The 12,702-nt window shown below is 38.1% G+C and overlaps 1 protein-coding gene across 1 annotated transcript in view; it reads right to left on the bottom strand.

Annotated features, from left to right (window-relative positions):
- Positions 1–12,702, bottom strand: part of aff1 (AF4/FMR2 family, member 1) — a 20,060-nt gene that overhangs the window by 1,747 nt on the left and 5,611 nt on the right. The window contains 15 exon segments of the mRNA XM_079257141.1: positions 300–527; positions 720–847; positions 1,176–1,247; positions 1,461–1,597; positions 1,684–1,750; positions 2,519–2,607; positions 2,698–2,914; positions 3,026–3,114; positions 3,238–4,191; positions 4,290–4,428; positions 4,851–4,908; positions 5,503–5,536; positions 6,486–6,572; positions 9,386–9,427; positions 10,709–11,539. Coding sequence (XP_079113267.1) covers positions 300–527; positions 720–847; positions 1,176–1,247; positions 1,461–1,597; positions 1,684–1,750; positions 2,519–2,607; positions 2,698–2,914; positions 3,026–3,114; positions 3,238–4,191; positions 4,290–4,428; positions 4,851–4,908; positions 5,503–5,536; positions 6,486–6,572; positions 9,386–9,427; positions 10,709–11,539 — 3,172 coding nt within the window.

The following is a 12,702-nucleotide window of genomic DNA, read 5'->3' as shown; positions in this document are numbered from 1 at the left end:
TCTCTCTCTCTCTCTCTCTCTCTCTCTCTCTCTCTCTCTCTCTCTCTCTCTCTCTCTCTCTCTCTCTCTCTCTCTCTCTCTCTCTCTCTCTCTCTCTCTCTCTCTCTCTCTCTCTCTCTCTCTCTCTCTCTCTCTCTCTCACACACACACACACACACACACACACACACACACACACACACACACACACACACACACACACACACACTCACACGTTGGTTAAAAGCTACAGCTACGTGTAGATACATGAGCAATGGCTGTTATGATGCACCAAGAACAGACTTTTCCAGATTTCTTACCGTCACCTTTGTGCACCAGCTCCTCTGCCTGCTCCCAGATGTCATGAGCACTTAAGAACAACATCGTGATGTTGACATAGGTGAAGGCCACTTGCTCAATTTCTTTTGGAAATGCCACAGCGGGGCCAAGAGAGCCCAGTCCAAACCCAGTGTGATTTGAGCCAGGACCTGAGCTGGTGGATGTGCTGGCTGGAGACGGCGTGTCGGTGGACGGGTTTTTCTGCAGTCCTTAGAGAACGGTGAAAACATGAAGACATGAGATGTGCTTCGTGTGAGACTGCTGGAGAAACAGATGTGATTTGAGAAGAAGATGACTTACCTGGAGCACAGAGGATTGTGGGATGCCTGAGCAGAGGTCTGTAGGAGAAAATGCAGCTTAACTTTTTTTTCTTTTTAATTGAAACAAAGATGCAAGAGCACTAGCAGATGTGACAGTAAAATCTTTAGTACTTACATTAAAGTGATCTGTAAGGGTTTTTGAATACTTCAGAGCCATTTTTTGTTTGTGGCGAAACATGGCCATCTGGAGGAGGGACTGGCACTTCAAGCTAGAAAACACACCCCAAAATCATTCAGTATTCATCTTATTTGTTCAAGTTACAGCTAAAATGAGAAACTGAAGTATTTATTTATGTTTTTGTTTTGTGATAAAGAGAAATAAAGCAACTATATTACACGTTCAAAGTACTAAATCTTCATATTGTCTTTGTCACCAGTCTGACTAGATTATTTAATTGTCTAATATTTCAAAGCTTTTAAACACACTGCAATATTTGTACACAACACACAACACAAGGCCTTCAGTACATTTATGAATGAACATATGAGATGGATTCAATAAACCTCAACATTATACAGAGTAACAAGTTATCTTACCATAAAGCTAATAAGTCCTTCTCTGAGGGTGAAGCAGTGGATTCTACTGGGTTTTTAAGTTTCAGTATGAATCTGTGAGAATGGGGAAAAATAAAGCATGACTGGAACTTTGTAAAAAATGTCCTTGAACTTTGCCATAAAACCAGTCAAACATCTCAGTGCTTTAAGTTCACGAAGTTGGAGAACTGTATTCAACGACTGTACGACAATTTGGAAAGTTGCCAAAAACCATAAATACTTTAGAAAGTATCAGAAGGTATAAGATAAGAAAAAGAGAAGTGTTACTTGAGGAGTTCCACAGTCTCTGCAAACATTGTGTAGGAAGAAGTTGAAATCTGCGGATCTTTTTCCATTGCAATGCCACTCTCAACGAAGAACATGGCTGCATCCAGATAGTTTAAAGCTTTACTGAGCTTGTCAGACTGCAGAGAGAAAACAACAACAAGTTTATTCAACAGTTGTACAAAACTCCAGTTCATTTAATAGCATAACAAACAGCAAAACCTACCTCTGCATCTGCCTTGTGCTTCAGTCTTTTGGCCTCTTTAATGTAATGCTTCACTGGATACTCCCTGCTGGACAAAGAGGGGGTGACAAAGATGACCATGTTTAACCTCATTGGTTAAAGTGCTGCATCACTTTGCTCTATGAATCAAAATCAGACCATGTCCTATCCTCCTAAAAGAGTAAATCTGATAAGTTGTCAAATTATTACATTTTGTAGCCACAAATGCATAAATAAAAGCGGTCAACTTCATCTGGCAAATAAAAATCCAACCCGTCACCAAAACCAGTGAAACCAACACCATTCACATTTAACAAAGTAGACAATTTTTAAACTATTTTATGCTGCAGGATGTGCCGTCATTTTTTTAAAGACAAAAATGGTTTCAGCAAATCTATTCAACACAAAGAATTTGTGTGTCCTCTCTGCAGATCCCAACGCCATCAGGTCTGTACAGCTGCATTGTGTTCTTGTTCATTTTTCTCTTCATAATCGCTTAGATTCACTCCAGGTTTTCCCCCTGGTCATCCATCCACACTGGCTTGAAGACTTGTGATAACAATGATGTGCAGGTGCACATAAGCACTGCAGGGTGTGGATACAGGAGGAAATTACTGGCTTTCTGTTGCCTGGTGTCAGTGATGTTAAAACCCATCAAGAGAGCTGCCAATAAGTAGGGAACACAACTAGCACAGGTTTTAATCCTGTGCTAAATATTTCATAACTACTTGTACTCTGAGTGTCAAAAGTACTCACTATGTACAGAAATGTGTCATTTCAAGAAGAAAATACAGAATGAGAAAGGTTTTAACAGCTCGTTTCCCAGCGACAGTCTTACCTCTCATCAAATTGGAGCAAAGGCCTGTTGGTCAAAGCTTCTCTGAGGGGCTGTGAAGCTGCCAGGACAGCACGGCTGCTCTTCGGGGGCTTTTGCCAAGATCGCAAGTTATTTATTTGATTAAAAACTCACTGCAGTTATTATGTCCACTAGTTAAATTCTTATTTTTAGACAGTTACCTTTCCATGTCGTGGTCCCTGCGTGTGCCTTTCGCTGCCTTTCTTGCTTTTACAGGCTTCCTTGCCCTTTCCAGGCTCGTTACTTGGCTGTTGCATCTTTCCTGCATCAGATTTTTGTAACTTCGAGTCTTTGGCAGAGTTTTTGGATGTGGTGGGGTCCTTACTATGTTTTTGGCCCTTCTTTTGTTTTCTGACTTCAGTTGGATTGCTGGAGCTGCTGTAGAAAAAAAATAAATAACAGGCATGATGCGACAGAACTGGCTGAGATACTCCAACAATAAAAAAATTAAAAAAATCATTATTTCAGATTAAACTTTTGCGAACATACGGCATTCTCTCTGAAGCACCAGCTGATAAGGTCGTCTTGTTCTCCAGCTTCGGTTTCTTCTTGGGAAGAGTTTTATTTTCTTCCTCAATCTGAAAGAAAACAAATCACACATTCAAATACAGGAAAAATATGAATAATTGTAATAAAAAAGAAACCCTTCCTTGTGTGCAAAGTTTCAGCTGCAAAAAAAACAAAAAAACAAAAATTCTCACACTTTGAGACTTTTTGCCAGCTGTGGTGTGTTTTTGTGTTTTCGAGGCATTATTGCTCCCTCTGTCTTGCTCCAAGGCCGTTGCAGACCTCTTTGTATTACTGGGAATCTCTTTGTGAGCGCTGGATGCTTGGGGCACTCTTGAGAGCAGATTTAGATCTATCTTCACCAGCAGGGCTGTAGGAGGCTGATGGAGATGCGAAGAACCCTTGGCTGTATGCCCAGAAGACTTCGAGTGCTTGTGGATCGATTTATGAGGCAGCTTGGCGCTACTTTGACAGTCAGTTTTTGCTCTGGGTTTATCCCGACTGCTTCTGAGAGGCGGGGCAGGAGACCGCTGATCAGGCAGAGCAGGACTTTGGGTGGGGCAGGAGCAGGAGTTAGGATAATGCTCAGCACATGATTGACAATGACCATGCAGAAGTGGGATTTCTGATCCAGCCTTCTGCTTATCAAGTTTGGTGTTTTCAGCCCTTTTAATGTCTCTTTTAGTGTCACTGCTGTCCTTCTTACAATGCGCAGTTTTCATCTTTACCTTGGGTTTGTCTGGAAAGCAGGAGTCTTTTTTTTGTGTTGTTCCAACTTCGATACACTTAATACCGAGTGCTGCCCCAGTGAGTCCGAGGCTTTCTGCTGTCACTGATTTAGTCGTTTTCCTGGAATTGCTACAGCTGCCCATGCTGCTACTCTGCTGGTGGCAACGGTTGTCCCGAGGACATTCACTAAGATTCTGGAGAGCAGCGAGGTCGTCAGTGAAGTCCTTTCTGAGAGGAGAGAGCTGAGGCTTGTTCTGCTTGATGGTGTGCTTGGAGGCCTGAGGGGGCGGTAGCTGCTTGTGAGTGGGGCTCTCTGACACAAATGCAGCATCTTGGACGTTGGCAGCAGTGCTCTGTTGGTTGGATCTGATCCAGTTCCCCAGTTGCCAGTCATCATGGCTCACCGCTGGAGCATCAGGCTAGAAAATGAACACCGACATTCATTTTATTACATGTGTTAAACAAAAAATAAATAAATAAATTTATTCTGTACATTTATAAATACAGATAGAAATACCTCAGTTTTAACAGAGCTGCCATCAGTTGGTTGAGGTGGCTCATCGATGGCGCTTTCACTGTCTGACTCTGAACCGGGACTGCTCTCTGAATCACTGGAGCTTGTTGTCTCTACACCACTGGAATGTGCTTCAAATGAACTATGAAACAAAAGCAGTTTAAGAGGAACCCAACAACAATATTGTTGTTTTCTGATAAACATTCAATTTTGCAAAATGGGTTAAAAATGGGAGAAGTTTTGGGTTCTATCTTCATTAAAATTTACCTTCTGATTAACAGATAATTTAACACAATACTTACTGTTTGCAGCTGTGATGCAAGTATGCAATGTATTTTTCATATTGCACAATGGCCTTTGTTGTGTGGAAAATGTTTTTTATAATGTAAAGTCTGCAAGGTATTCTGGTAAAATCTACTGTAAAAACTTCCAAGACACTGCTGAAAATCCTGGTCTGGTTAAACTTGTTTGTTTTTTTTAACAGATCTACATGAATTCAACGCTCTAACTTGTTAGAATAATGAATGAAAACACAAATTCCTTTTGAATTTTCCAGTGACTCACACTGAGGAGATTTGCTTGCTGAAATTAGATTCAACAGGAGGGAAAAAGCCCAGGTTTTCTGAAAGAAGCAAATTAAATAAAAAATTAGCATATTAGTTCAGCAATTTCATTATCAGTAGTATCACAGTTTGTTTATTAATCAATATTCAATGTGTAAAATGTCAACCTGCAGACAAACCTGGTAAACTGAAACATCCCAGAACCCAAACATTTTAGAGTCAACGTCATGAAAATTGAATTTGAATTAACTTTTAATTTCGCCATTAATCCTGACACCTCACTGCTGTAAACAGAAAACAGCTGCAGATTATGTGCGGCTACACCCAGCTGAGCAAAAGACTAAACAAAAAAAGATTCAGTTAATGATCATATTTATTATTGACTTTCTCTTTTAATGTTTTGGCACCACTACAGTATGAGCAGACTCTATCATTATTTTACTCAGAATGTAATGATGATGATCAGATTTTGGCTCCAGATTAAATCTGACAGCATCTTAAACTGCTTCTTACAAACATCCGCTACACACAGAACAGATTCAAGCCCTGCTTTTGTATCAGCTATGGATGTATCCAGGACAAACCAACAGTATTTACAACTAATGTGACACATTACATGACAACATTATAGTGCTGTTTCTCTTATTACTCACTTTGTTCTGGACATGAAGAGACATGCTTGGCTTCCTGCAAAGTGAGCAAGCACAAGTATGAATTTAGCGTTGCATACGAAACATACCTGTAAATAATTATCACTTTGTAGCTGGTTTAATAACATGTGCATAACTTCATCCATGAAAACCAAAGAATGATCAAAGAAATGGTGTCCATGGAGAAATGGCACCTTAGATCTACATGAATTAACAATGCCAAAGTTTTATCAATTGCAGAGTTTTATTCTGTTTGATGTTCTAAAATACTTTCAGCCTGACATTGGGGTCAATTTACACGTTTGTACATATGAACCCTTGCGTTTAGAAATCATGTTTTTCTGTCATCAGCTCAGTTTCCCTGAGAAGAAATCTTTTTGTTGTTTCACAAAGCCAGCCAGCTTCTTGTGTACCATAAATCTGAGACGACAAAACCAAAATGCAGATATGTATTTTCTTTGTAGGTTGTCGCTCTTGTTCAAGTCAGATTGATTCACGTCAGATTAAACAGACTTGAATCATCTAGCCTACTGGTTGATCATAGACTTAGACCAGCAGCAGGTCCAAAAAAAAAGAAGAAAAAAAACCTTAAGTGAATAAATTATTGAAGATTTTTTGCTCTAAACAGGACATGAATTCAAGAAAAGCCAAATGGATTTTGGCCAACTTGGGTTTTTTTTCTTCCATACATTTTAGAATACAAGAGTTTATTTATCAGCAAATGATATTGTGTTTTTGTGTTTCTGTTGATTTTAAATTTCAGCGCTTTAAGGTTTTGTTTAAAATGTAAAGTGCATTATAAATAAAATCTGTTATTATTAATCTTATAGTCAAGTATGTCACAAGCACTGGGATTTATTACTCTCTTATAGTGAATGGACAAACAATCATTAAGTTAAAGTTGCAAACTTACTGAGAAGAAATATAATGTCAACTAAAAAAACTTTCATTCCAAGCAGTCAGTGTGCAGAAATCTGTGGTCTCACCTTGGCTGGGAACAGAAACTTAGAGGATTCATCAGAATTCGGTGTGCTTATAGCTGTCAGAAGAGGGGGCCATGAGTGGGTCATTTCCTGTGAAAGCAAACTAAAGACATTCAGCATTCGTGACAACACAGTGTCTTACTCCACAAACAGAACCTGTTCATCCAGACAAGGTTAACACCTGTTGCATTATCCACTAAAGTAGGTGTCAAGTAAGCAACAGAAGCAAGCACAACGTAGTTTGTTTTCATATGAAGAGAAAGGGGAAAGTAATAACATTCATCTTGTGTATTAATAGTTCTTTTTAACAAATAAGACACTTCATACAGCAATTCTTATGCGAAACCGAAGAGTAAACTCCTCTACCTCCCGAGCAAAAGCCATACAACCCAAATTTTACCATTTGAATTTCTACATAAATTCCTATCAAATCTAAGCTATTTATTTTAAATGAAAAAACGCTTAAATATATATATATATATATATATATATATATATATATATATATATATATCCACAATACATTCAGTATTTTATGTATTATGCATGCACACAGATTTTATGAATGCTTTTATTTTATGCATTTACATACTTTGCCACCATCTTGATCAGCTTTTCATTAAAACTGTCAACCTGCATCACAACGATGTCAAGTAGTTTTCTGTCATGACTTAGTACTTTCAAAGGAAGAGGAAGCAACCAGATTGTGTGTCAGGTGACATAAGACAGAGAGGTTTCCGTGTTGATGATTTATCATGACTTTAGGTCCTCAGGTTCTGATGAACAAGAATGACTGATGAGAACCATGGCAAAAATAACTTTAAAAAAATGTTGCCAACAATAATTATGTCCTCATAGAAATGTTAAAGAACAGACTTGTGGCCTGTTTCCTACACATTCTGACACAGTGGAGTAGACTAGCGGTGAAGAGAAAAGTGGAGTGACAGAGCAGGGAAGCTGAAGCTGATGTTCCCTAGATTACAGCAATATAGCTGAAAATTCAATCCTCTTAGTCTGGCTGTAAACTCTGTTTTTTTTTTTCCTTAATTTTCTGGGTGGTATGAAGCTCTCCATGACAGCTTATAACAACCTGGAAGAAACTCTGTAAAAAGTTTGTCAAACTGATACAAGAACCAAAAGCAAACAGGCGACAATGATCAGCAGCAAACGTTCTCCAAAGTAACAAACAAGTCACAAGCTCATATCCACATACTGCACTGACAGCACATTATTATTAGAATAAACACTTTTACTTGAATGTTTTAAATAAAAAGTTAAAAAGTAAAAGGCCTACACATCACTGGGATATTTCACTTACTAAACATGCCATGATAACTAAACATGCCATGGTAACGCCCAACTAACAACATAACCTCTAATAGAACATGTTACCATTATAGTATATATTCCGTGTTGGTTCATCCATGGAAGAATTCCTTACTGATGTTATAGCGTGTCACAGAGCAGGTAAGATGGCTGAAATACAACTTAGATTTACAATTCAGTGGGCTACAGAGCTCTTACAGCACATGTTTATTTAAAAAAAGTGTGATAGTGTGAAGCAAGTATAGTTATATTATCATTTAAATGACTGCTAACTCTTGTCACTTGTACTCTAAACTCTTCAATATGAGGCAGACTGTTGTGCTCATGCCAAAGCTGTTTTGGAGGTCCAAAGAAGAACCGAATGCTTCATTATTAGACTTAGTATTTAATAAACAACAAACTATTCTCATAGTAGAAAAGCTGCTCAGATGTTCATTTTTTGTAACTACAGAGTTTTGGGTAAATGAACAACTAATAATCAATTGAAAACCACTGATAAAGAAAACTGCTAACCACAGAGTAGGGAGAGTAAAGAGGAGGAGAAAAAGTTCATTTTGGAGCAGTTGCTCGGGTTTTTAGGATTGCTGAGTAAGTGAAACATATATGTTTGCTCTTCTAAAATAAATATCTGAAAAAGCTTTCGGCCACGTGAGCACAAACAGGCTTCGATATATGCGCTGCAATCTGTTTTCAGGAGAGTACGTATTGTTGCATGTCAGCGTGACTGCTGCAATAAGAATAAGCAAATATTCCTCCCACTGTAGACGTGTCTGCAGTGGGAGAAAGATTCACAAGGGACCAGTAACATGAACTATTTAAGAACCAATAGTGCAGACACAGGCATGTCAATAGAACATAAACACCCAAATATCATCATGGAAAACATTAACTTTTATTTCCTAAATGCCACTAAAGTCCCATATTATTTAAAAATAAATGCATTCACTGTATATCAGAAAGTACATTGTAGCTATCAGGGATACACGGATCCACTTTTTGGGAATTCCGATCCGATACCGATATCTGGAATTTGAATATCTGCAGATACCGATATCTGCCGATACCAAATCTGTTTAAGTGAACATTATTGTGACTATGGTTATTATCGCTGTTATAACTGTGTAAGATTTCATTACGTTGTAATAAATGACCCATCCTTTCTGAAGTTACCTCACCGATACAAATATAATAACATTACAGATCTAACAATTTCAACAAGTTTTATTTTGATGTGGCACATTATACCTAAATACAACTATAAATGTGTGGTTTTCAAACACATATCTAGCTTTAGTGTAACAAAAAAATGTCACATTTTAATGTTTAAGGCATTTATTTCTTTTAAAACACATATAAAGCAAGCCATCAAACCCATCTGCGCTGGCTTGACTAGTGTGGTATCGGATATCAGGTGTGGTATCGAACACTTTTATTAATACCAAGAACAAGTACACACACATGGTATTGAGCCGATACCGATACTGATTATCGATATCAGTGCATCCCTAGTAGCTATATTTTGATCTATTAGGATCACCTGAATAGTAAAATGTGAAAAAGTATGCAGCTGGACTTACCCTTAAGATGTCTTCAACAAGCTGAGCTTCCTCTGCTGCTGTCTTGAAAAAGGAATAATAAGTATTAGGCTTCATAAGCATTGTGTTCATAAATTTAAGAATAGATTTGGTAATAGATAAATCTCAGATGCATCACTGTGTTTAGCAATGATAAAAAATAAAAAAAAAAACTCATCGAAACATATCAATGCCACTGCAGGCCACTTACACAATTCAGATGAGAACTATGACTTATCTTAAAGCCATGTTAATAATTTATATCAACCATATTAGTTGATAACATCATGTTTATAAAAGTAATAATGATTACTGGAATGTATTTGAGACAAATGTTTCTTCAGTGGGAACAATTAAAAGCACCCACTTTAGCCATAATGTTTTAAAGAGGCTTCTAAGTACTGCAAGCATTTTGCTACAGAGGTAAAGACTTCTACTGAAAACTCTAACTCTTTATGTGATTACATTCATATGCACGCCACTTCTTAATCTTAACTTTAGATAGATATAGAGTATGAATGGGTCAGCAGGCTACATTTCTGTTAGTTTTTTTTCCCTTTCTTCTGAATGGATAGGTTTTGAGATAAGGTCAGAGTGAATGGGCCCCCAAGCAGTTATGTAAGTTTGTGACAAAGCTCATTTATTGTTTGGCTGAGCCCAGGAGGGAATTTATCAGATACAGACGAGGTTACAAACGCACACAAGAACAGACCGCAGACTGCTTGCAACATACACCATACTGTGCACCTGACTAAGACACAAAGGTGCAGCCTGCAAGAGGCACTGTGTGTGTGTGTGTGTGTGTGTGTGTGTGTGTGTGTGTGTGTGTGTGAGCCCTTGTCAAAAGGCCTGAACAATCATGCATCAATATTAAAACTGATAAAGAGTTTCAGAGAACATTTTGCCATCAGCAGACTGTAGAACAGTCAAAGGTAGGACGATGTAATATGCATTTAAGAAGACTCACAGGTAGTTTCTGTAACAAGTGTAAAACAAATAGGATCTAATTCCCTCAAACAACCAACATTGACCAACACAATCATAAGGTTAGTTTTTCTGTTCTCATCATTGGGTTAATTATAGCAGCAAGTACTATTTTAGACTTTTTAATGTGACTAATTCTCCAAACAAAGATCAGGTAAATGCAGTGGTCAAAACTAGTTCTTTTTACCCATGTATGACCCACTGAAAGCCAACAAGCAAACATGAAAAAATAAAATAAACTTCTATAACATGCCTGTAATGTTAAGTCCATATTAAATCAAACGCAAGCACCTTTTCAATCAATACTATTGTGGCTTATAAGAGTTAAAATAATAAACTCACCTCCATAAATTGAGGCATCATCTTAATTTTTCCCAGGTCAGATTTGTTGATTACCTCAGGTAGACGTGCATAATGCTCAGGTGATGGCTTTAGCTCAGGTGACTCATTGGACACCTGGTCCTGACCATCCATAGGACGCACATATGCTGTTGGCTTCTGGGGCATGACTGTTCCAGGCTGCTTAGACGACAGCAGGGAAGGAAATGTCTGGGAGGGTAATGTATTAGCCTTGGCTTGAGGCAGAGATGCGTCTTTAGGTGACTGCTTAATGTTCCACGTGGAAGTATCCATGGTGCTGGTAGATCCCAACGAACTATCTGTGGATCCTTGAAGCTGATCCCCATCCAAGGAGTCCCTAGCATTCAGGTCAATATTATGACCACTGGAATGTAGGAAGGGTGGTGGCTTAGTATCAGGAGACTGAGCAGATACTTCCTGGGAAAGGGGGGCACACTCCCTGAGATCTGAGAAGACTTCGCTCTTCTTTTGTTGACGACTGTCCTGACTGTCGTTCAAAAAAGTCTTTGAGAAAGTGGATGAATGTCTGTGGGGGTTTAAATATGATGCAGCCGTGGAAATCCTCGTGGGCTGAGAGGAGTGGCTGTTACTCGACTCCCTCTTTTGGCTCTGACAGGACATGTAAGACGCCTGATGGTGGAATGGAGTTTTAGATGATTTATCTGTATTTGGCTGACCCTGATCTGACTGCGGGAAGGATACGAAAGAGGAAATGGGTAAAGTCTCGTTGGAAGAGGGAGAGGGATTATTCACATCTTCATAACTGCCCAACATCCTTTGGATTCGATTGGAAAGTTCATCTCCTTTGTTTGTCTGCAAAAAGAAAGAACACACCAAGTTTAATACATGAGAACCTCTTAGGCACAACTCCAGTGAAGACCGCACTAAATCATCAAACAATCATGCAAAAACTTTACCTCTCAAGCATTTAGTCATCACAGATATGTTCCTTTGTGGCAAAATAGATTGTCTAAACATTTAAAAACGTATGGCTGACAGACTGCAGGCAATCCAGAGGTATAATATAGACCATCATAGACTGAAAAAAGCAATAATTTAACTATCATCTACAAACGAAGCCCTACTTTCTACTGGAAACAACCATTTGTTTTTGCCAACATTTCTGTTTTAATGAGTTTAATAAGACAAACTTAAATGAAAAGTGCTAATACATTGTTCTGATCTAAAATCCATACAAGAAAACTTCAATAAACGTATGCATGCGTCATCCTATGATTTCTGTGTGCTCGCAGAAATAATCCTTACAAGACCATATAGTGTTTCAGTGACCTCAAGGCCCCAAGATTTGCCTCTCAGCATACAAGCAGGCTGAGCTATTTTAGTCATAGAGGTTATTAAGGCCATTAGCTGGCTAAGTTCATACACAGCCCAACGTGGAAATCAGTCCTGACTCATCATCTGCATTATTCATTCATATTGATATTTTAAAATAATAATAATAATGGTCTTTAATCACTAAGGTAATATCTTAATTTTTTTAAATATATATTTAATATTTTCTTGGCTGGACTTTACCATCTAGAAAGAAAGGAAACGTTAAAGTTAATTTCAAAGTTTTGTCTCCATTATTTCTGTTCTATCCTGAGAAAAAGTTGGTGTATAAGTAAAACACACAATACAAGAATTTAGATAGAATACTAAAAGATATTACAGCAAATTCAACAACAATATGTGAAGACAATAGAAGGCATATTTTTGCTCCTTGCTCAGCTATGTTTAAAATGTGATAATTCTACGGTACTGAACCTTTACAACCTTTTAGAGAAAAACTGCACAACCTGCTATTTATAGTAACTGAAGTAAGAGCCTTGTAAAGTGCTTTCTTCCCGTTAACGTAGATGACTAAGACAAGCAAATTAAAGCTTATTTACTCCACAAGAACCTGCGTCCAACTGGACAGTCCACTAGCATCTTACTATGATGTCCTCTACTCTTTGATTTTGTGCTTGTGTTGT

This window comes from Telmatherina bonti (genome assembly GCF_933228915.1).
Source record: "Telmatherina bonti genome assembly, chromosome: 17".
NCBI classification, from domain to species: Eukaryota; Metazoa; Chordata; class Actinopteri; order Atheriniformes; family Telmatherinidae; genus Telmatherina; species Telmatherina bonti.
Note: the sequence above shows the minus strand (reverse complement) of the source record. Positions and strands in the feature narration are given on the sequence as shown.